General features: G+C 47.6%; 1 protein-coding gene and 2 pseudogenes across 1 annotated transcript; 1 reads left to right on the forward strand and 2 right to left on the reverse strand.

Annotated features, from left to right (window-relative positions):
- Nucleotides 1-202: 202 nt before the first annotated feature.
- Nucleotides 203-1,682, reverse strand: LOC100349082 (probable ATP-dependent RNA helicase DDX52; annotated as a pseudogene).
- Nucleotides 1,683-2,064: 382 nt separating this feature from the next.
- Nucleotides 2,065-15,857, reverse strand: LOC127492694 (probable ATP-dependent RNA helicase DDX52 pseudogene; annotated as a pseudogene).
- A 4,201-nt stretch (nt 15,858-20,058) lies between these two features.
- Nucleotides 20,059-24,862, forward strand: IL6 (interleukin 6). Its single transcript, NM_001082064.2, is given in 5 exon segments — nt 20,059-20,125; nt 20,302-20,495; nt 21,448-21,561; nt 22,515-22,667; nt 24,278-24,862. Coding segments are annotated over 5 exon segments (726 nt in total). The 5' UTR covers nt 20,059-20,109; the 3' UTR covers nt 24,527-24,862.
- The last annotated feature ends 253 nt before the right edge of the window (nt 24,863-25,115 follow it).

Below are 25,115 nucleotides of genomic sequence, written 5' to 3' on the forward strand. Positions count from 1 at the left end.
ACCCCACTTCATAACTGAAATGAAAAATCCTTAAGAGTTCACCATATGTGGGTGTTGTATTTAGTGTAAGCTTTTGTTCATCTATAAGAAGCACCTTTCTGGGTTTAAACCACAGAAACATCCACGAGTGTTATTTTCATTTTAATGACTTAAAAGTTACCTACAAGGCTGGCACTGTATGTTGATAGTTTAGGGTCTTTATTCATCCATCCCATGGACCTGCAGTTGATCTCCAACATCTGGTGATTCTAAGAGTTGAGGTGTTCCATACAAATGACATCCAGGGGAATCATAAAATCACATTTCTGGGGTGGTCTTTTAAGAAGTCTGTTTCTAACCTTAGTCGTCAAGAGTTGATTTCTTCTTGCTGTTCAGAACAACCCTTTCCTCCTTATCCTTAATTTTCTTCTAAAAAATATTTTGGAGTTGTACTTACAATCACCCCTTCAACAGCATCTTAGCTACAGTTTTCTTATTGTTCTTCTTGCTTGCTTAGTAATTTTTATAAAACTTCTGTGTATTGTGGCACAGGACACCCACCCTGCTATGTAATACTGGCAACACTTTTGAATCCTGGCTTGTCATCTTCAGTGAAGCATGTGACAGCTTTTCCCTCCTGTCCTGCTCTTCCAGGGGATATACTCCACTGAACTGACTGGAGACTCACGATTGGCTACTAAATTCACCACGTTCATACCTGACTTTGTACAAGCAAAGCTGTACAAATAAGAACCAAGATTTTTCCTGTTCTGAAATTCTGAACTGTGTTTTCTGTCTGTTGCTGTGTTTTTGTGCATGAATAACATCCGCATTAATACCTTCAGATACAAGCTCATGAAAAAATTCTTTAGCCCTTTCAATACAGACAAAAACAAGAATTGGCAGATTGAAACTCTTTTTTTTTAATATTTATTTACTTATTTAAAACAGAGAGAGAGAGAGAGGAGAGAGGAGAGAGGAGAGAGGAGAGAGGAGAGAGAGAGAGGAGAGAGAGAAAGAGAGAGAAACTTCCACCTGATAGTTCATTTCCCAGATGATCACAATGGCTGGGGGAACCAGGAGTCAGGAGCTTCTTCTAGATCTCCCACAGGGGTAGAGGGGCCAAGTAATTGGGCCACCTTCTGTTGCTTTCTCAGGCACATCATCAGGGAGCTGGATCAAAAGTAGAGCTGCCAGGGCTAGCACTGTGGCGTAGCAGGTAAACTGCCACCTGCAGTGCCGGCATCCTATGTGGGCGCCAGTTCAAGTCCTGGCTGCTCCACTTCCGATCCAGCTCTCTGCTATGGCCTGGGAAAGCAATGGAAGGTGGTCCAAGTCCGTGGGCCCCTGCACCCACGTGGGAGACCCTGAAGAAGTCCCTGGCTCCTGAGTTCGGACTGGCACAGCTCTAGCTGTTGCAGCCAGTTGGGGAGTGAACCAGCGGATGGAAGACACCTCCACCCCCGCCTTTCTTTTTTTCTTTCTCACTCTCTGTAACTCTGACTTTCAAATAAATATTTTAAAAATAATTTTAAAAAAAGAAGTAGAGCTGCCAAGACTCAATGGGATGCTAAGGTCGCAGGTGGTGGCTTTATCCGCGATACCACAACACTGTCCAGAGAGAACCTCTTAAAAAGGGTTCCTGTTAATGTGCCTGGGAAAGCAGTCGAAGATGGCCCAAGTACTTGGTCTCCTGCCACCATGTGGGAGACCTGAAAGCAGATTCTGGCTGCTGGCTTTGGACCAGCCCAGTTCTGGCCATTGTGGCCTTCTGGGGAGTGAACTAGCAGATGAAAGATCTCTCTTTCTATGTCTTTCCCTCTCCATAAATTATGCCTTTCACATAAATACTGACATCATAAATAAGAGTGTCAATTGTTAAATCAACAATGGGAATCACTGTGCACCTGCTCCCCATGTAGGATCTCTGTCCTTAATGTGTTGTACTATGAGAATTAACAGTAAAACTACTAGTCAAACAGTACTCTATATCTTATGTGGCTGTGTGGGTGCAGTCTGTTGAAATCTTTACATAGTATATACTAAGTTGATCTTTATATAAAGATAATTGAAAATGACTCTTGATGAAGAATGGGATGGGGGAGGGAGTGGAGATGGGAGGGTTGCAGGTGGGAGGGAGGTTATGCGGGAAAAAGCCACAATAATGCAAAAGTTGTACTTTGTAAATTTATACTTATTAAATTAAAAATAAATAAATAATTTGTAAAAATTTTTAAAAAGTTCTCTACTGGCCAGAGGTTTCCCAGTCTCAGATCCAAGGAAGAGAAACACTTGTTCTAGTCTCTCCTGCAGAATTCCCTGCTCCAGTGGATTCAGTAATGACGTTTCCAGCTGGAGTCTGCATGATGTGCAACGTCGTATGTGAAAGTTGCCCTGAACACAGCTCTTTGGATCTTGCAAGAGATGTGCTGCCCAGGAAAATGGAAGCCCAGCTGGTCTCAGAACCCAGTTCTGCCACCCTCAAATGGTTTGACTAATTGATCTACTTCCACTCAACACTCATTATTTCTTGTGGATTTTTGCTTTAGTAAGTAGATTTGTTGATTTGGAGCAATCACAAGAATATCAAACTTGTTAGATGATTTAGGTCCAAATTTCTTGGCTGCCACTGCTGCTGTGTGGATCATGCGTATCCCAAATCATGTTCCTTGGAGATGTTAACTAACTTCCAGAGATTCTGACTAGTAAGTTTTCATGTTGGGGATATAAACAGGGCTCTGAAGTCTTTATTTATGAGTTGTTTCAGCTGTGTTAAAATGGGAATGCTAAAAGCCAATATCCCCAGATCCAGTAGGAGTAGAAGCCAGGAGCTCCTGACTATGCAGCATAATTGGAATGGCTTGCATTTGGATGGTGTAGAAATTTGGAAGCCTGAATCTAGAATGTTCTGAAATGGCTTTAATACTCCTGATCAATTGCTTAAGTGTTGCTCCACACTCATCTGGGACAGACTTCTTGTTTCCAAAGAAGTCCAGTCCTTGCAGCACCTCTGAAGAATCAGCCATATTTCCTTTTGCCTGCCAGGAATCATGATTTGTCTGCTGACAAGTGTCTCCTGTTGAATTCGGCCCCATGCTAAGTCACTGAAAGGGATCATGGACACCCATCTTCACCCAGAAAGCTCTACGGTCTTCTGGAGGCAACACTTTTGGCACCCTTCTAGCAGAACGTCTGTGCCACTTTCATCTGTCAGTCACAATTGTGAAACTGAAACACTGAAATGTCTATGGTGTTGGCTGTTGTTTCTTCTGATGGTCACCAGTCCTCTTCAGTGACAGTATCAATAAGCTTAATTGTTTCCTTGCAAATTAATATGGATCACCTGCCACTGCAGGCTTCATGTTTCTTTCTTAATGTTCATTTATTTGTTTTTATTTTATTTGAAGAGAGGGAGATTCCATAAGCTGGTCCACTACCCAAATGCCTGCAAGAGCCAGAGCTGGGCAGGCCCTAAATCAGGAATCCAGAACTCCAGTCAGGTCTCTTACAAGGGTGGTGGGAACCCGAGTAAGTGAGCCATCCCCTGCTGTCTCCCAGGATGCACATTAGCAGCAAGCTGGAACAGAAGTGGAGGAGCTGGGAACTGAGCCAGACACCAACACGGGGTGCAGGTGTCCCAGGCAACTGCTGTGTCAGACCCTTGTCCCTGCAGGATTCATCTTTAACATCACCTTGTCCCTTCTTGAATGAGTTATCCATTCATAAACTGTTGAATTCCTTAGGGATATTGTCCCTATATACTTTTCATAAAACAACTGTGATATCACAATACTTCTACCCAAGCTTCCTCATCAGTTTGATGTTTGTCCTTGTTTCCATGTCAGCAGAATTTACGTTGCTCTGATAGGGGCCCTTTATTCTTCGTAGAGCCTCAAATGAGATCCTGTGTAGACAGGCTATCGCAAATTATTATGAGTTTCTCTTGGTGCAAAAAATTTTGAAATCCATCCATAGTTTTTATTTTTTTTTTTTTTAGATTTATTTATTTGAGAGGTAGAGTTACAGACAGTGAGAGAGAAACAGAGAGAAAGGTCTTCCTTCCATTGGTTCACTCCCCTAATGGCCGCCACAACTGGCATGCTGCGCCGATCTGAAGCCAGGAGCCAGGTGCTTCTTCCCGGTCTCCCACATGGGTGCAGGGGCCCAAAGACTTGGGCCATCTTCTACTGCTTTCCCAGGCCATAGCAGGGAGCTGGATCAGAAGAGGAGCAGCTGGGACTAGAACCAGCACCCATATGAGATACCAGCGCCGCAGGCAGAGGATTAACCTACTGCACCAAGGTGCCGGCCTCCATCCATAGTTTTTTTTTTTTAATAACATGCATCCCTATTAGCTTTTTGAAGACCCACTCATATTGCATATCATTTACAAAAATGAAAGCTGTGCTCATGGACCTGGAGTGGTATCCATAATATGGAATCAAGGGAGAACAAGTTGTAGAGTAATGCATTGTTTGGTTTATTACTGCAAGTATAAAAGAAACAAGCAACTAGGCAGCCCAACCTCAACTCCATGTATGTAAATTAGGATGTCTGACTGTATACATTTTTGTGAGACTGTAGTAGGCAGCGGAAGGCGGTATAGTGGTGAATGGCAGCCATCTCGAGGGACTGGCAGTGTTGCCCTAGTTACAACTGGCATGTGTTACTTTCATAGTTTTTTTAATTAATAGAAAAGTTATTAGAAAACACCACTCTGAAGAACTGGAATTGGTAAACATATTGCTATAGAGACTGTTGTCGATGGCAAAGTCATAAGAGCTGATCTCTTGGTCAGGAGATCCTGGCTTCCAGTTGAAATCTCCTCTTCTTGCTGGGATGGAATTGTTTGTAAATCTAATATTCTACCTTGAGTTCTCTGTAATTGCTAATTCCAATGGACTGTAGCACGGACTCAAAGGGGATTTACACCACAATGCTGATCACTCCCTGAGAGGAAGCCCTGTTCACTTTGAGGAAATGAAGGAGTCTTCCCATCAGGAAAAGCAAATTACAGTACCATGGACTTGTGGGAAAGCGACAGCCCATTTTCCAAAGGAATTTGTTGGCCTTAAAAGAACACGGACATGCAAGGCGGACTGAATCACTGACAGGCCCTTATGATCACAGCTAGCGACATAAATTTGTGAGTCGTCTGTAGAAAGGAGAAAGGGTAGGTACAACCATACAAGGATGCACTGGCCCACACCGGGCACAGCGAGAAGAGTGCCTGGGTTAGCATGGTCGTTAAGACGACAGGGTCCCTGGATTCAAACCTAGACTCTGCCCTTTTCCAGCCGGGTGCTCTTGGGGCACATTATGTAACTCTCCCAGTTCCCCAAATGATAAGCCTAACAATGCAGACAACTGTGGTGAGAGCTAAATGAGATAATATAGGCACTTCAGAGATCCTGGTACCCACTGAGCCCTCCAAAGTGTCACCTCTTACAAGGGCAATGACCTGTAACACACCCATGAGTAGGAAGGAGAAACAGCCAAGAGAGAGAAGGGCCCACACCCCAGCAGGAGGGAATGGTGGGCAGCTTGACAGGCCACAGGTAAGGTAAAATGAGGACTAAAATCATCTCATTGGATTTAATAACAAGAAAGTCATTAGCACTGGGCCAGAGCTCTCAAGGGGCAGCCACACAGTCTCCATGAAGCACAGGCAGTGCTATTAAAATACCGAGACATGCAGGGAAACCAAGGGATCCTCAAAACAAGGTTAAAGAAGGTCAAAATTAGCCTTTACTTAATTAACGTCTTTCAGATTACCAAAGTAATCCATAGGCAATCAGAAAACCTAGAAAATAAAGAAACACAGAAGGAAAAGCAGTAGTTTTCACCAACACAGAAAGGAAAAGCAGTGCTGTTTAGAAACATAGAAAGGAAAAGCAGTAGTGTTTATTCCATCTTCCAGAGACCTGCATTTCCTCCTTGCGTGGGATTGATACCAGGCTGTGACAACAATGGCTCATCTCATGTGACAGCATAGTCTGAATTTCCCAATATTTTGAAACCTATTATTTCATTCTTTTTTCGTTGTTGTTTAAAGATTTATTTTATTTATTTGAAAAGCAACGTGACAGAGAGAACAGGGAGGAATGGAAAGAGAGCTTCCATTTGGTTCACTCTCCAAATGGCCAGGAGCCAAAAACTCCATTTGGGCCTCCCACATGGTGGTAGAGGTCCAAGTACTTGGGCCATCTTCCACTGCTTACCCAGGTACATTAACAAGGAGCTGGATTGGAAGTGGAGCAGCCAGGGCTCTAACCAGCGTTCTGATAAAGGATGCAAGCATAGCAAGCAGCAACTTAATCCACTGTGCCACAACTGGCTCCTATTATTTCATTCTTGAAGAAAACTCTCCTGATATCAGAGTATGCTAAGACTTTTTAAGCATGTCACAAAATCTAGAAGCCATCAAAATAAAGTTTTCATAGCAATCAAAAATTTCTTCATTATAAAAGTACTATAAACTAAGCAGAAAACAATGAATGATACATTAAAAGTACATGTGGGGGCCAGCACCATGGCTCACTTGGTTAATCCTCTGCCTGCGGCGCCGGCATCCCATATGTGTGCCAGGTTCTAGTCCCGGTTGCTCCTCTTCCAGTCCAGCTCTCTGCTGGAGGGCAGTGGAGGATGGCCCAAGTGCTTGGGCCCTGCACCCGCACGGGAGACCAGGAGGAAGCACCTGGCTCCTGGCTTCGGATCGGCACAGCATGCCAGTTGTGGCAGCCATTAGGGGAGTGAACCAATGGAAGGAAGACCTTTCTTTTTCTCTCTCACTGTCTATAACTCTACCTGTCAAAATAAAAATTAATTAATTAATTAATTTTTAAAAAGTACATGTGAAAAAGCAAGTTTGTCTTTTGGAGTATAATTAGTATATATATATATGTATATATATAATGAGTATAATGAGTGCCTTCAAATCAGGAAAAATGGAATAAAAATGCTTCTCAAATACCTGACAAGATGTTCCATTTTGCTTTAATGCAAAAGATGCAGATTAAAACTTCATAGTTTTCTCCCTCATCTGTCTGGCAAAGATCAAGAAGACTGATAATATCATGCTATGCTGGCAAGAGGGTAGGACCCTCACAGGACAGAGTGTTAAACTGATATAACCTCTCCTTATCTCTGTATGTCAAATGTGCCCATGTCTTTTGAGTCAGCAATTCCATTTCTGAGAAACTACCTACTGATATATACACATGTAGCATTGCTCATGGACAAGATTATTCATTGTAGCTTTAGTTGTAACAACAAATGATTGGTAGCAGCCTAAAGTTCCATCAATGTGACACTGGTTAAATAAATGAAATGCAAGAGCTAAAAAGGAAGAGGTAGCTCTGAATGTCCTAGTAAAGAACGATGGCTAAAACACATTCTATTCCAATTGCAAGGTACGGGATAGTGTAATTAGTATGCCACTACTTATGTAAAAGAATAAAAAGAAACCATGAGAAATTCAAATAACTTTTCTATAAATGCATGGGGTAGTTCTAGAAGGAGTCACAAGAAACCAGTAACAGTAGTCGTACCCAGAGGCTTGTGGGTGGGGGGAAGTGCCTTAGTTTTCATTGTGTACTTGCTCAGTGTTTGTTCCTTGGTATGGAAAACCTTATGTAAAAACAGAAAACATAATGACTTTAACACAAAGTGAATCGATGAGTATCTTCACTTGCCTTTGAATTTTGGTAACCATTTCTGGGTTTGTTTTTGTTTTTTCCTCCTTTGTGCTTTGTCTGCTTTGATCCTTTTCTGTCTTTTTCTCTGCTCCTCTCTTTTCCCTCTGCCTCATCTCTCTCTAACATCAGAACTGAACAATGACAATCATAATTAGCACCAACTGACAGCTCAGTGGATCCCAATAACTGGGCTTCATGGATACTACTTCATTTAATTCTCACCACCACCCCCAGATGGCAAACCTTGTCTGCCATGGTTCACCAACAAGGATATGTTGGTGCAGGGAATGGAAGTCCCTTGTCCAAAGCCACACAGCAGTATGGGACAGAGCTGAAACTTTAGCCAAGTCTGTCTCTGCAACCCATACTTTTTTTAGTAAATGACACTCTCTACAATATGGAAAATAAATGCATATTTTCATTTTTTGGATGAAATGTTAGAGTCTTTACTTCTAAGTTTCAATTAAAATAAAACAACTATACCAATCTCTTTTTAAAGCATACATGCAGGGGTAGGCATTTGGTTTAGCAGTTAAGATGCTGGTTGAGATGTGCCTATCCCATATCAGAATGCCAGTTTTGGCTCCTGATTCCAGCTGATTCCAGTGAATGCAAACCCTGGGAAGAAGTCAGGTTCCTACCACCAATGTAGAGACCTGAACTGAGTTCCTAGCTTTTGACTGTCACCTTCTGGCCATTGCAAGTGTTTGGAGTGTAAACCAGAAGAGGGAATGCTCCCTTATTTGTTCTCTCTCTCTCTCTCTCTCTCTCTCTCTCTCTCTCTCTCTCTCTCTTTCTCAGAATTTTAAAAACTCAGATAGCACATATACAAACAAAATTGTTGAATTAAGGTGTTCTTTACTTTTAAACCTTTGATGACTTTTGACAGATCAGTCACAAAATGACCCCCTTTATTCACTGATCAACCGTGAGCACCATCCAAGTGCTTCAAATTGTGCTAGTGTTTGGTATGAGAAAGAGCCTTCACGAAACTCTCAGCCAGTTGTGGAGAGAGAAGCTAGAATAATATGCAGAGGGGGGAACTGCATTGTGGTACAGTGGGTTAAGCCACTGCCTGTGACACTGGTATCCTGTATCAGAGCATTGGTTCAAGTCCCAGCTGTTCCCCCTTTCAATCCAGCTTCCTGCTAATGCACCTGGGAAAGCAATGGAAGATGGGCCAAGTACTTGGACTTCCACCACCCAACATGGGAGACCAGAAGGAGTTCCTGGCTCCTGGCCTTGGTCTGGCCCACCCCCAGCCATTGCAGCCTTTTGGGGAGTAATGAGCAGATGGAGATCTCTTTCTCTTTGACTCTTCCTGCCCTCACATCACTCTGCCTTTCAAATAAATAAATCTGTTTTAAAGAAAAAAAATAATATGATGCAGTCTTCAAAATATTCATGGAATATACCTATTATGAAAAAGTGTGGGTTTCAAAACTGTTGTGAACTAAAATAAACACACTAATGTGTGATGACACACTTGAACAATATCTAGTCTGGGGTTCTAAGAAGGATAAGACATCAGTTTGAACACAGCCTCTTTTAGCACAACATGAATTCTGCCAAAACGGAAGAACAAAGAACAAGCTGATGGTGAAGGTTGGGTGAAAGACTGGTGAACGCAGTGATGATTTAGGACAAGAGCACAGGGAAGAAGAAATTAACAGTTTACAATGGAGAACTTATTTTAAGAAGGGCTGAGGGAACGTTGAAGATGAAGCCCATGGTGGCAGACTCTCCACATGAATTTTCAAGGAAAAGGTCATCTTGCTCATGTTGAAATTGAAGAGGACTGGCAAGTAACAGCAAAAACAAAAGCTAAAATGATAAACATCTCAACAGTTCAGCTTACACAATTCTGACTGAAAAATTAAAATAGAGCAAACTTTCTGCCCCATGTGTGTCAAAGATGTTGGTCCCAGATCAGCTGCAGCCAAGAGCAGAGCTCTCCATGGAGTGGGATCAGGATCCTGAACCATCTCCCCATAACAAGAGAAGAAACATGGCTTTAGCAGTATGATCCTGACGACAAAGCACAGTCGAAGCAACGGCTACCAAGAGGCGGATGTGGTCCAGCCTCAGTCTAAGCAAAAGCAGATGGGTCAAAAGCAAAGGTCATGGCAACAGTTTTTTGAGATGCTCAAGACATTTTGCTATTGATTTTTCTAGAGGGTCAAAGAACATTAATATCTGCTTATTAGAAGATTGTTCTAAGAAAATCAAAGCTTTGGCAGGAAAACTCCTAGAAAAGCTTCATCAGAGAGTCCTTCTCCACCATGACAATGCTCCTCATCATTCCTTTCATCAAACAGGAGTAATTTTGTGAGTTTTGATGGGAAATCATTGTTCAGTTACCGTCCTGATGTGGCCCCAACTTCTTTTTTTTTCCTAATCTTAAAACACCTTTAAAGAGCATCACACTTTTCTTTAGTCAATAATATTCAAAATCCTATATTGACATTATTAAATACCCAGGACCCTCGATTGTTCAGGGGTGGACTAACTCACTGGTGTCATCACTTATAAAAGTGTCTTGGAGGCCGGCGCCGCGGCTCACTAGGCTAATCCTCCACCTTGCGGCGCCAGCACACCGGGTTCTAGTCCCGGTCAGGGCGCCAGATTCTGTCCCAGTTGCCCCTCTTCCGGGCCAGCTCTCTGCTGTGGCCAGGGAGTGCAGTGGAGGATGGCCCAAGTGCTTGGGCCCTGCACCCCATGGGAGACCAGGAGAAGCACCTGGCTCCTGCCATCGGATCAGCGCGGTGCGCCAGGCGCAGTGCGCCGGCCACGGCGGCCATTGGAGGGTGAACCAACGGCAAAGGAAGACCTTTCTCTCTGTCTCTCTCTCTCTCTCACTGTCCACTCTGCCTGTCAAAAAAAAAAAAAAGTGTCTTGGAGCTTACATTAAGAAATGAAGTTTTTATCATTTAATCCCATTTCCTATGAACTTTTGGAAGTCCCTTCATAATAGCTTATGTTTTTTGGCCACCTATTTTGTGCCAGGGAGGTGCTAAGCACTTTGCATGGGTCCTAAGAATCATGCCCCTATTTTACATCAAAGCCCAGACGTAAAATAACTCTCCAGTGAACCACACTTGTGACGTACAGGGCGAGGATTTGAACCCAGGAAGTCTGGCTGTGAAGCCTGTGCCATCATGTTACCGTCTGGAAACGTGTTAGTACAGTACATAACGCCGAGGGAGAGCCCTGTCTATTCCTGGAAATGGATCAACCAGGGCTTCCGGGAGGATCATGCAGGATCTGAGTCTCCATAGAAGTTCAGAACAGAGACGTCACAGCATCCGCGAGATGTCATTCCACCCTATGCTGAAACTGTTCTGGAAAGACAGGCTTTGTGGAAAGAAAAAAAAAAAAGGTTGCCTCTTGTGACCTGCCTGGGAGCTGTGCCATGTAGTGGAACTGAGTTTCTATCAGGGAGTTTCATCTTTTACTCAACATTCTTGAGTCTGGTGGTAATAGCATCAAGTTTCACCCAGGTTCCTCTCCTTAGCGGGCACCGTTCAGAGGAGGCTGGGAGTGGGGATTTAATGGTACTGTTTGTTTTTCTAATGCAACATCCTAGAAGTACGAAACAGAACTGTAGCAGAGATGAATCAGAAAGAGGATGCAGCACAAGGGGCAGTGCCAAGAATAATATTGGAAGTGACTCCGTCTCATTCTGGTGCAGTTAGCGGCTACACTCAGGATCTGTGAGCAAGCAATCCTTTGAGGGCCCTAAGAACCTTCCAAGGCTTTCCTTGTGCTATACATTCAGAACCCCAACACCTGCCTCTTGGTTCATCACTTCTGGGTGGAATGGGACAGTGACAAATCAAAAATTCCTAGACCCCTGGGATACCGGGTGGCTGCATCAAATCTTCTCATGGAAACTAATCTTTGTTCCCATGCCTCCAAAGAGCTAAGCTTAGCCGCTGCCCAGATACACAGGGCATGATAAAGTACATGACTAGGGAAAAGCCCAGGGCAAGTAATTCTGTGGAATAAATTCTTCGCTGCCCACATCCCAACTTACATGATTTCAGCTGGTAACCTGGGCCTGTTTACAGAAGTAGCAACCTTCATTTGGGGGGCACTGAAATGGTATGCATTGACTAGAACAATCTCTTTTCCTTAAAAGTTCATGGCCAGTTGTCTTTGAAAAAGAGAAGATCAAATATTACTTAATGCCTTTGATATATACTTTTCATACACTCTCCAGATTGTATTCATAAAACAACTAATCTCTGGATTGAATTGATTTTGCCTTCAAAATATACCTCTGTCTCCTTGGGGCCCCTGATGTACTGGAAGATATTTAACAACCAGCTGAGGAGCAGAGGGAAGTGACAGGCAGCTTTTGTAGGTTTCCATGTTGTGAATATTTCCACCTTGTCTAATTTCAAGATATGATTGGGAGTCACTGAGTGTAGAGTCAGGGAGACAAGGGCACAGCTGGCTTTCTTAGAAAGTCGGCACCAGCCAGTTCCTGCACCCCCAAGCCGGGGCTCCCTGTGGTCTTATGTTGAAATAGTTTTAGTAGCCTCTGAGCCCACCTCCCTACCTCTAGCCCCCTGGGCTCTTCCTTCTCACTCAGATTAAACACTTTCATCATGTCAGTGCCCTGCCCAAACCATTTCCCTTGGATCCCTGGGCCCTTCACTTCCCTAAGTTCTCAGCACACCTCCCCCAGCCTGGTCCTATCAACCAAGGGTTGCTAGATTTAACAAAGACAAACACAAGATGTGCAGTTACATTTGAATTTCAGATGAGCAAGGAATACTTCATTGTGTAAGTATGAAATATTTAGAATATATAATTTTATATCTAAGGATTATTTGCTGCATATCCAAAATTGATCTGGGAAGCCTGTATACTACCTGGCAATCTTAATATATTTTGCTTATCCTCCCAAACACTAACCAATCTCATGACTCTGAGAGTCTGTGTGATCTTAGGTTAAGTCATTTAACCTCTCCAAACCTCAGCTACCATCAGAGAGTGAAGTTCAGGTAAATCAGTGTGTGTAAAGCATTGAGCTCAGTGCCTGACATTCAACCTACCAGTGAAAGTTTGATCACTCAAAGTACCTTAGAGAGAAAACGGTGCCACGGTTATAGAATCCAAGGGCCAGGAGTTCTTTCAGGACTTCACCCAGTACTTCCAAACTATCCTGCAAGTGGTGTTCAAGACTCTTTTTTAAAGAGATGTGTGAAGAAGGTAGTGCCCACTCGTAGCTCATTCCAGCATCTCCAAGTCCTGGAAGAGGCCAAGGCTGCGTCTCAACCAAATACCATCCCCAACCACCATCAGGGAGGCGATGTGCTTTGTGGTGGGTCTTGCTTCCACCCCTGCAGGAAATGCAGTCTCTCTTACACAAGCAACACGATTACAATAAATGAGAAGCCACAAACAGAACTGGAGAGATAAGTCCTAAGACTATAAACTCCTTATCAAGGTGCACACTTTTTTCACTTGCAAAAGGGGCCCCAGTGAGCAGTTTCCAGGGAGGTATGAGCCAGACAAGGTGAGACACATGATAACGCCATCGCCCTATGACGACCCTGCACATGCCCTGCTCCAGCACGGAGCAACGAGCTACTGATGCCCACCACGAGGGCCAACCCGAACTCAGCTGCATCCCAGAACCAGCTGAGAAGCAAGCTTCAGTCCAACTGAAAACTCATTTGTATGATGCCATAAAATCAGCACAAACTTACGGATTTGGAGATTACACAACTCTGGGAACAACTGATACATTCATCCTGCCCCAGAAAAACACACAGCAGGCATTTTAAGTGCATCGGATCTTCTTGAAGGTACCAGCTCTGTTCCTGTGCCTATGAACTGAATAGCGTGCACCTGCAGGAATCCTTTGTAGACTTCCCTGTATGTTTGCCTTCTGAACTCAGACCAGAATGTCCATTGCCAGTATCCATATCACCTCTATTCTGTACAGTTAGGCAGAAAGGTAGGTGAACAAAGGACACACAGAGAAAAACGGGTTACGGAATATAATAAGGCATTTTGCTACTTTGGATTTATAGATCTATGTCATAGAGATTTCATGTGCCAGAGTGACACTGTGACACAGAGGGCAAAGCTGCTGCCTGGGATGCTTGCATCCCCTATCAGAGTACTTGGAAACAGAAAACATTTGTGTTCACTAGTAGGTTGAATGCCAGGCACTGAGCTCGATGCTTTACACACACTGATTCACCTGAACTTCACTCTCTGATGGTAGCCGAGGTTTGGAGAGGTTAAATGACTTAACCTAAGATCACACAGACTCTCAGAATATGTATATTTCTGCTGATTACTACTGGGTGATAGATAATTCTGCAAATTTGCATCTTTTCACCTACCTCTATATTCTACACTGAACATGTATTATTTATATAATTCATTTTTATGAATTAAAAATGCTTCATTTTTCGGGGCTGGCTCTGTGGCACAGTGGGTTGAAGCCCTGGCCTGAAGCACTGGCATCTCATATGGGCTCCAGTTCTCGTCCCTGCTGCTCCTCTTCTGATCTAGCTCTCTGCTGTGGCCTGGGAAAGCAGTAGAAGATGGCCCAAGTCCTTGGGCTCCTGTACCCACATGGGAGACCAGGAAGAAGCTCCTGGTTCCTGGCTTCAGATTGGCACAGCTCAGGCCATTGCAGCCATCTGGGGAGTCAACCAGCAGATGGAAGACCTCTCTCTCAGTCTTTACCTCTCTCTGTAACTCTGTCTTTCAAGAAAATAAAAATAAATCTTTAAAAAAAAAACACTTCATTTTGAATATTTGTCTGTCCCTGCTTGTCTGATAGCTAAGAAATCGACCACCTCTTTGCAGTGACCTGTCTTGGCTCTGGCGTCTCCAGAGTCAGTGCAGTGTGCCTGGGCCACCGGTCCTTGGAGTGTTGACATATACAGCACCCTACCCAGCCACAACAGGTCCAGGACCAGCTGTTCGGGTGAGAACTAGAAGAGAACATTAGACTCTGGGGCTTTCAACAGCTATTCCTCGATTTAGGGATCCCCTGCCCCGACTGTTCCATTAAGAATGGGCTCTGAGTTACTAAGCATGGCTAACAAAGGTCCACAGGATCACGGAACCACAGAAGCTCAAGCCTGGAGGGAAGTTAGAAAACCTCTCTTTAACCGGGTTCCGAGATGGAACAGCTTTGTCCCAAATCCTCCAGTTGGTCATCACCTCAATGCTCACAAAACACAAGAAACCGAAGATTTAGCAATGCAGTAAAAAGAAAGCTTGCTTCAGAGAAACCCTACATTCGGCCAAAAGCTTTCGCTGGCAATCTTCGAAACCTCAGCCTCCTTTGGAATCTTGCACTAAGGCCAGCAGGACCTGCCAACAGAGTGGCCACACAATATCCCACAGGAAAAAGCCCTGGACCCAGCTGTCCTGCTGGCAACTGACCTGTCCTGGACTACACTCCCGCTACCTGCAGTGGCTCTCCTGGGCCCACCGTGCACAAGCTGCATGCAGGAGATGAGTCTGTGGCAGCTTCCTAGCCTGCGGCAGTCAGCAGCAATCATCCGGGCACCAAGTCCCTAAAGAAACCTTTCGGAATAGCAGGCCATTCCACTCATGGTGATCACTTGCCGAGCCAAAGAGCAAGACAGGTCATGCCTTCCCTCCCATCACCACCTCTCAGCCACCCCCATCTCACCCACAGGAAAGCAGCACTTTAGAAACATGGCTTCCAGGGTCCCTGGCTGATCTAGGGTCACCATCCCGCAGAGCACTTGGGGAGCCCAATGCCGCAGCTCAAACACAGACCCAGCCGGGCAGGAGCAGCCACAGGCCTGGAAGAACAGCAGCAGCAGATGGCCAGCCCAGGCTTCCTGGGTACTCAGCTCTGTAGGGCCACACTTCCACCAAGAGGGCATCACTCCTTGGAGCTACATCACAGAAGGCCTGTAGGCCAAGGACACCGCTCTTTGCCACACGAGCCCACACACACACACTCAGGGACATACATGGAACAGTGGTCCAACAGCCTGAAGAAACACCAGGGATTCACAGACACGCTTACCTTGACCTGAGTTCTTCTGTAACGTTTTCAGTCGGTCTGGATGGATCAGTAGACTTTGGTCTCAGAACGACAGAGTGCTCAACGAGTCCAAAGCGTGGCAATCCTTCCCCTGTGAAGACCTGGGAGGCCTTTCCTGCCATCGCGGACTCAGCCTGCTAGGGAGAGCCCTCAGGAGACTTGGTTCACAGGGACTAAGGCGCTCGCTTTACCGCAAAGAAGGGGCCAAAAGGGCAGGGCAGGGAGGTGAAATACATCACAGCCTGGACGGCAGAATCCCCTGGTCTGGCCTTCAAGTGGGTTCTTAGTACCTTAATTTTCAGGGAACGGAGTGGAAGGAACCAGGCAAGGCTTTGCACACTGGGTTTCTGCCTGTGACACTGAACTCAGAGAACTGAAATCTTTGAAGAAACCAGCGAGGGCTCAAATTGACACCCGAGAAGAAACTGACTGGTTGCTCCTCACTGACAAGGCGGCGTTTCCTGATTGTGAAGCAGAACCAGTAGCCACAATTGTCGAAGGCCCAGGCCACAGAGGGAGAAGAAAGGCAGCCCTGAAACTCAGCCCCACGGCCCTCCACACCGTGCGCAGCGGGGCCTGTGGGGCTCCTTCAGGAACGGCCAGGCGAGTTCTCATCACCAAGCCAGCTTCGGAGCAGCTCAGGGCACTCCCTTCCAGGCCTGCACACCAGGGCCCAGGAGTGCACAGGGGGTCCCAAAACACTGCTGCTACCCCAGGGGAGGCCACTTCCCCCTGTGATGCCTGGGAGTTTCCACTTTGGTTGGGGGACGGTAACTCTGCAGGGGCATAGACCAGGTGGCCACCATATAGATTTTCATCAGAAACACAGCAGGGAAGATGTGCCCCCTCCCCTGGTCTAGAGGGAGCTAAGTCATCCCCCTCGTCCCCACAAGAAAAAGTTGAAGCCAGAACAAGTACTGCGGTGGGCAGCTGTCAGCACTGAGACTGCAGGAGGCCAGATCTGGGCTGGACCAGGCTGGGAGCTGCAGAGAGCTTTGGTCCACTGGGGCTGGCCACCCTGCACAATCAGCTGGCTCTTCCCAAATAGACCCACCATAGGTGCTGCCCTAGCGGTCACTCTCCAAGGGATGCCACCGCTTTTTCCAGAGCAGAGCATTCCCCAGGGCCTTCCGGCCTGATATTTGCTCAGTGGGACTCAGTCCCAGAAGCGGCCGCTCACTCACCATCTCACTGTTTCAGTTCGCAAACTTCTCATGCCTCAGTGACAAGTGAAACCGCGTTCTGACAACAGCTGCAAATTCCCTGACAATCAGCTTCTTCCCTTTTCTTCTTGGGATCCTCCCTCCTGGTCAGTCACCCCCCACCCTGTAGGACATGGGCAGGAACCACAGTGCCACCTCTGCCCTCGTGATCTGTACAGAACCCCTGTCCGGAAAGCAGAGGAACCAAGCGGAAGTTACTTCTCCTCTGCACCTTCAATGAGGCCTCTCCAAACTTAGACGGCACCACCACAGAGAAAAGCAGGCAAGGGCTGTCATTCTGAGGAACACAGGACACAGAGTAGTTCTTCTGGGACACAGCTGGCCCCACATGAGGTGGGACTGAAAGCAGAGCTGCCCTGGTTCTCTCGCAACCCCCCAGGTCCTCCCCTTTGTCCTGCCCTTCTGGGGCTCGGGAGGAGCTCATTTCTCCCGTGACCTCCCATGGAAACTGCACAGGTGGCAAAAGTCGCAGTGCATGCACACCCATCAACCAGCCACGGAAACATAGAGGGGAGTCCCTGGACGCCACAAGACCCTGTCTCAGACTTGCATAGCAGGAGATCCACAGAACTGGGGATTAGGCTCTAACTCTGAGGAATGAAGCCAAGAAGGCAAGGAGGCTTACTTTCCCAGTGGGAACATTTTATCATAGACATGGACTTCTATTTTAATAAGAGTTTTTATTGGAAAGGTAAATCTAGCGGCCAGCATGGGGGCACAGCAGGTTAGGCTGCCGCCTGTGACACATCTGGGCACTGGTGGGAATCCCTGTTGCTCCAAGTTAATGCACCTGGGAAAGCAGTGGATGACAGGTGCAAGTTCTTGGGTCCCTGCCACCCACGTGGGAGACCCAGAAGGAATTCCAGGCTCGCATCTTCAGCCTGGCCCAGTCCTGGCCATCGCAGCCATTTGGGGAGTGTACCAGCAGGTAGAAGATATCTCTCCCCTCCTCCCTCTAACTATGCCTTTCAAATAAATAAATCTTGGGAGAAAAAAAAAAAGAAAGAAAAAGTAAATCTATACATCCTATTCAGTCACTAAGTTTCGGTATTTGAAATTCATCAAGTTGCATTTTCCAAAAAAGAGATGCTTGAGAACAAGCAGTTGCACACAGCAGAGGCCCCTCACAGTGCAGTGCGGGGCAGGGGGATCAGGGAGGGTGGGAGCTTCATTCAGTGCAGGACCCAGAGTCCTGGGCATGGTGTCAATGCTGCTTAACTCCCAGAGGCACTAAAAGCAAAACCATGCAGCTACCCTTCTCCATTTTTGTTCAAAAATCAAAAGCCCCCCACTACCACCAGAGGACCACTGCCTCTGTGTACCATCGAAGGGCAAAAGAATGGAGGAACTCGCCTTCCCCAACAGGCGTGTCCTGAAATGTCACATCCAGAGGAAAGTAAATGCCCTAGCAGAGGTCACTGCTTTTGCGATCTTGAAATTTCACTTGCAAAGCAAAGAGCCAATTGTGATGTTAATGGTGTGTTTTGTAAATAACTTTTTCAGCAATGTGCAAGGGACCCTGGTCCAGCCTGGAGCCATCCTCAGCCTGGTGGGGCAGAGTCCATTTGCATGAAAGCAAGGCAAGAGGGGGTCAGTGCAAGCTTGGCCAGGACAAGAAGCCTCGGTGGCAGGAAGCGAAGCCTGATGCAGGCCTTGAGTGGTTGCCTGTATTACTAATTTCTTTGCAGCCACCTTGAGATTCAAATCAAGTCATGCAGAGACAGGCAGCTAGGAATACCAGCTCTAGAAGATTCTATGCACAGGGCCTTCCTTTGTCATCCCATCAATGAAGTGAGTAGTGTGTCCAGAGCTGTGCCACAGCAGGTTAAACTGTCACCTATGACTGGTATCCCTTCTCAGAACAGCTGTTCGAGTCCCAGCTGCTCTGTTTCCCATCTAGCTTACAGCTAATGTACCTGGGAGAGCAGTGGGAGATGATCCACATGCCTGGGTCCCTGCCACCCACTCGTGAGGCTCAGATGGACAGCCAAGCTCCTGACTTCAGCTTGGTCTAGCGTTGACTGTTGCAGCCATCTGGGGAGTGAACTAGCAGAAGGAAGAGCTCTGTGTCTCCCTCTCTCTCTGTAACTCTCTTAAATAAATAAATCTCTCTAAAAAAAAATAGTAGTAGTATTCTTCATGTATCTGTGGGCCTCAGTAACTTGAAGGCTCCAGCTGACCCGAGACCTGTCCAGTGCCCTCCAGGTGCCCCGGGGGCACAGGGTCCTACGGCTGCTGACAGTGGTGGGGACACTGAGTGGAGACAGCATGAGCAGCATAGGGCAATGCACAGAGATCAAAGTCCTTGTGGGGAGGATCCCCAAGGAGTCACTAAGGCGAGAGCGGGACCTCCCCCAGTGGGCTGGAGCAGATGAGGAGGAGACCGAGGCCACGTGGCACAACAGTGAGTCACTCACGCAGTGCCATGCGCACCAGTAGGGACTCCTGGAAGTAACGGTGTGAGGCAGGAGCAGGCAATTCTGCCACACCTGCTCACGGCAGGAGCCAGGAGAGCGAAGTGCTGAGATGTCCGCTGGCCTGGCCGTATCCCCTGGCTGTAAGTCCAGGGCTTGGAGGGCTTCAGTGCTATCTGTGGACTGAGCTAAGGAGAGGCACTCCCAACAGCCTAGGGATTTTACAAATGCCAATAAACCTGAATACTGAATCCTAGCTCCTTATCTTACAATGGAAGCTACTTGGGGAGAAAAAAAAAACACAGTCAGCTTTAGCTCTTTTCGCCTCCTAGTCAAACTTGGACGTGACTTTAGCTTTATGCTTTCTCAAGACATGCCGAGTGCTGAGTCACAGTCAGTAAAGCAGAAGTAAGAAGAAGGAAAGTTGAGGACACATAGTGCCACTAGGTCCGGCTAGCCCTGGCGATGAGCTCAGCCAGCGCTTTTTCCCCAATTTGTGATTTTTGAGATGATGGCGACGTCACATTGCACAATCTTAATAGTTTCCTATCAACTCCACCCGCCCCGGCCCCACCCCCACCTCCAACAAAGATTTATCAAATGTGGGATTTTCCCCGAGTCTCAAAATTACAGTCTCAACCCCCCATAAATATGAGGCTGGGGATGTCTGAGGCTCATTCTGCCTCCGAGCCCACCGGGAACAAACAGAGCTCCCTCTGGCCTCCAGGAGCCCGACTATGAACTCCTTCACAAGTAAGTGCAGGGAATCCCGGCCGCACCGCCGCCGCCGCCGCCGCCGCCGCTGGGCGCGAGAGTCCGTGTGAGGGAGGGCGGGCGGCCCAGGCAGGGCTGGCGGGCAGCCAAGCAGCCCGCGTCGGCCGCCGGCCCCTCGCCGTCGCTCACGGCGCGCCCTTCCCTCCTTGGCACAGGCGCCCTCCGCCCAGGTCCCCTCGGCTGCTCGCTGGCGCTGCTCCTGGTGGTGGCTACCGCTTTCCCCACTTCAGCACCCGTGAGGGAGGACTCCAACACCAAGGCCAGCCCCGACAAAACCCTCACGCCGCCAGGCAGAACCATCGAGAGCATCCGGAGCATCCTGGAGACCATCAAGGAGCTGAGGAAAGAGGTGGGTAGGCTGGGCCACAGGGTTTGAAGGGCCATGCCTTGGGGGTCCGGGGGACAGCCCCAGCTGCCTGCGGGACTTCTCTGCCGCGGCCGCAGGGTGTTCCTCTCTTCTGGAAAGGACGGACTGGGCCTGGGGTCTCCGCTCCTCTGCCCATGCGCACAGCTGTCCTGCGCTGAGGCTCACCGATTCTCACGTCTCGCTTCTCTAACTGCAAAGTAGGATCTGTTATCCTGCATCTCAAGCCTCAGACCTTGAGAAGATTAGCAGAGTGGCAGCTGGGATGAATGTTCAGCTTCTCCCCGGGGAGCTGGAGAAGTTACGTAACTGTGGGTGTGTGAGCTCAGTGGTTAGGACTCCCCAAAGTCATTCCAATCAGATGCAGACCCTAGGGCACACCAAAAGGGCAAATCACAAGCAGACTGAAGCTTCTCCCAACTCCAAGTGCAAGGCGTCTTGGCTCAACCCGGTAGAAAGAACAGCAGAAGGGATTGGGAGCCCAGAGTCTGGTGCTGGCTCTCCTGGACCACTCTGGCATCATGGGGCGATTCCCTATCACCTCCGTACTCCATCTGTAACATTATGGGTGGGGGTGGGCAAGATGATGCCAAAGGTCCTTCCAGCTGAATTAGACTCACCAAACTGTCATCACAACCATTGTCACATATGAAGCACCTACTGTGTGCCAGGCACCTTATGTGAGTCTTGTTGAGTCTTCCCCACTGGCCGGGGAGGAAGGTGGTATCCCACTTAGGGATGAGGAAACTGGCACTCCTGCAGCCACGGGTGAGCCTGGCCCGACTCCACAGGTCTCTGGCCTGGCATGGGTGCCAGTGGGCTGTGACTTTCGTTTTTCTGAGAGGTTTTGCTGGCTGTGCAGGAGCATGACCTGGCCCTCTAGTGGTGTTTCTTTTATGGACGCTTCAGCATGAGCGGTTCTGGTTTCCTTTTCCAGATGTGTGACCATGATGTCAACTGCATGAACAGAAAGGAGGCACTGGCGGAAGTCAATCTGCACCTTCCAAGGCTGATAGAAGAAGACGGATGCTTCCCGCCGGCGGTGAATAATGTATGAACTTGTCACCTTTGCTGCTGGCTGCTCCTTAGGCAGGAATCTCCCCATAGCTGTCTAGACCAGGCAGCCCACAAGGAGGAGGGCGGATGTAGAGAGCATGGCAGGTGCAATGTTTCATAAGGAAATCAACTTAAGACTTTTTAAAAGGACACTTTATCTCTGGACAGGCATGGCCAGAGAGGGCCTCGGTGTGCTGGGATCTTCCTGACTGTCAAATGTTAAAAACCCTGGCAAGTTTAGCCAGCTCATCTTGACTAAGTGAGCCTGGGAATTGCTTTCCTCTCTGTCTGCCCCTGGCAGGATCCAGGCCTGCACACCCTCTGAGGTCTCCCTCCACACCTCTGTCCTTCCAGACAGTGAGATGGCCTATACTTTTTTTCAGAGAGAGAGATCCTCCATCTACAACAGCCAGGACTCAGTCAGGCCAAAACCAGAAGCCCAGAACTCAATCTGGGTCTGTCCTGTAGGTGGCAGGGACCAAACTCCCCAAAGCCATCACACCTGCTACCTCCCAGGCTGCACATCAGCAGGAAGCTGGATCAGAAGCAGGGGAGCCAGATCTCCAAACAGGCACCTGAGATGTTGGTGTCTCAAGCTGCACCTTGGCTGCCGTACCAAATGCCCAGCCCCTGTGCTGACTTCTGATTCTACATAAATGGAGGTCTATCCTGACACGGAGGAGAGCCGGAGTACAGGGAGAGCAGGGAGGGGAGAAACAGTCTAGCATTTGTTGGGCTCCAGGTAAAATTTGTTAATTACCTGGTTGTCCTGATATTTTCGACAGGGGCAGCTGGTGCTGTTTGATGTCCCAAAATGGGACACGTGAAAGGCATTCGAAGTTCTCAAGAAGGGCAGAGGGAGGTGATGCCGGGTGGTGGCAGTTTTACATTTTCCAATGGCTCCTGTGTCCCAGCGCTAACCACTCTTCCTGCGCTCTTTGCTCTCAGGAGACCTGCCTGCTGAGAATCACTTCGGGGCTGATGGAGTTCCGGATGTATCTCGAGCACCTTCAGGCCAAGTTCAGGAGTGACGAAGAAAACACCAGGGTCAGCATGGTGCTGAAGAACATCCAACACCTGATCAAGACCCTGAGGCCAAAGGTGGGTGCTCCTTGCCCCTCGCCAGGCGTGGGGAAAAAGGGCTCGGGGCAGCAGCACCACTGCAAAAGGGACCTCATGGTGGAACCAGGAGAGGGCTGAGGAGAGTTCAGTTGTTGTTTCGCTTTTTTCTTTTTCTTTTTTTGGCTCTCTCATGCAAAACAAAACCCATCAGTAATTGTATTTAAAACTGTATTCAAAGAACTGCATTGAGAACTGCCGTGGCTCAACAGGCTAATCCTCCACCTTGCGGCACCGGCACCCCGGGTTCTAGTCCTGGTCGGGGCGCCGGATTCTGTCCCGGTTGCCCCTCTTCCAGGCCAGCTCTCTGCTGTGGCCAGGGAGTGCAGTGGAGGATGGCCCAAGTACCTGGGCCCTGTACCCCATGGGAGACCAGGATAAGTACCTGGCTCCTGGCTTCGGATCAGCGCGATGTGCCGGCCGCAGCGCGCCGGCCACGGCAGCCATTGGAGGGTGAACCAACAGCAAAAGGAAGACCTTTCTCTCTGTCTCTCTCTATCTCACTGTCCACTCTGCCTGTCAAAAAAAAAAAAAAAAACTGCATTGAATACCAATTTCTAATAACTTAAAAGAAAAATAAGAAAAATACATCTGTAGAGGTAGAAGGAAGTGCTTCCAGTTCTTCCCAGTGATCCACGATAACAAGGAACGGAGGTCGCAAAGATCACTGTAATATTTCCCGTGCTGCCAAGCGCCTGTCTTGTCATTACGCTTCTTTCAACTCTTCTCCTCTAGGTCTTATCAGGGGCTTAATGCTGAGAAATGGCTGAAGTCTAAAGGCTAGGAGGGATGGTGCCGGGATCTTGGCCACCACCTGCTTGGTGTTCAAACAGCAGATAGGGGTTGATGGCTCAGGGTGTAGGCGAGCCAAGCAAAGTGCAATGAGAATGGCCCTGGAATGAAATCCTGGGCACTGAGCTTGCTTGTGCCATTTCTAGAAGTTTGCCTTAAACCAGGGGTTCTCATACACTCAATACACTGGAAGCTCCTGGGGCCCTAGTTACCACACAGAGTCTGACTCAGCAGGTCGGTGAGGTAGGGGGGATTGGTTTAGGTTCGTATTTCTGTCAAGCTCGCCTGTGATGCTGTTGCAGCAGTCCTGGGGTTGCAAGGCCTTTCCCAAGTTAGTCATTCCCCTGTGGGGGTCTATAGGAAAGTGTTTCCCAGCCCTCTTACACCACCAGATCCCACAGATGCTGCGGGGGATGCAGACAGGGAAAGTGGAGAGAAGGGTTAGACTGAGAGGCCACTGAAATTTAACTGTGGCTTCTTCATTCTCTACTGAATTCCAACTATGTGCCAGGCCCTGTTTTGCATCACAGAACAGAAGGCAATTAAGATACTGGTGTGCCTTCAGGATGTTTGTGGTCTCCTGGGAGAGACAACAGTAAAGGAGCTGAGAATTCAGTAGCATCCTGATCAGGGCGGGACTGCCACAGAAGCAGCTCCCCCCGCCTGGATAAGGCAGGGCGGGGAGCCCCAGTCAAACTCTTTAGTCCCCAGTTGGAACACCTTCCCGTCACCAGAGCGCCCTTCCACTGAGAGGATGTGTGCAATACTCAACAATCCCTTCCCTTCTCTTTTCTCCTCAGGTCAAGAATTTGAATGAAGAAGCCACCCTCAAGCCAGCCGTTGCGGTCAGCCTGATGGAGAACCTGCAGCAGAAAAACCAGTGGCTGAAGACGACCACGATCCACTTCATCCTGCGCGGCCTCACAAACTTCCTGGAGTTCACCCTGCGTGCCGTGGACCTGATGGAGTGCGGGTGTCCTTGCTTGCGGAATTTCATGGGCTCTGCCTCCCACGGTCAGAACACACCATCCTGTCCATTGGACACATAACTTAACATTGTTTACGAAACTAGGAAGATGAGCGTTAGGACACTATTTTAATTATTTTTTTAACTTATTAGTATTTAAATGTGGGAAGCTGGGTTAATTTATATGCGATTGATATTTATAACTTATGAAATGCCATTTGTGATATTATAACTGTTACAGTTGTGAACGAATAGTGCACAATGGGCAATTTGAGTATCCCCTGTTACAGAGCCAAATCTTTTCTTGGAATGTGTAGGCTTACCTCAAATGAATTGCTAACTTACACTTTTCAAGAAATGTTTAAAGTATATTTATATATTGTTTAAACTATTCTTATACCAATAAATTACATTTTTTAAAAAAAAAACCTGTGTGCCATGTGAAACTTAATATAAACAACTTTCTTGTCATCACCAACACACACACACACACACAAAAAGCTGTTATCACCTGGACAAAAACATGACTGAGCCTGCCGGCACGAAGCAGCATGTGTCAAAGCCAGCACACCATGTGCCCATGGCACTTGTGGGTTCTCCTGGTGGGAGAGGTAGTGATTAGTCACCCAGCTGGCAGGTAAGGGAGGGCCCTGGATTTGATACCAACTGTG

The sequence above is a fragment of the Oryctolagus cuniculus genome, chromosome 16, assembly GCF_964237555.1.
Source record: "Oryctolagus cuniculus chromosome 16, mOryCun1.1, whole genome shotgun sequence".
Lineage (NCBI taxonomy): Eukaryota > Metazoa > Chordata > Mammalia > Lagomorpha > Leporidae > Oryctolagus > Oryctolagus cuniculus.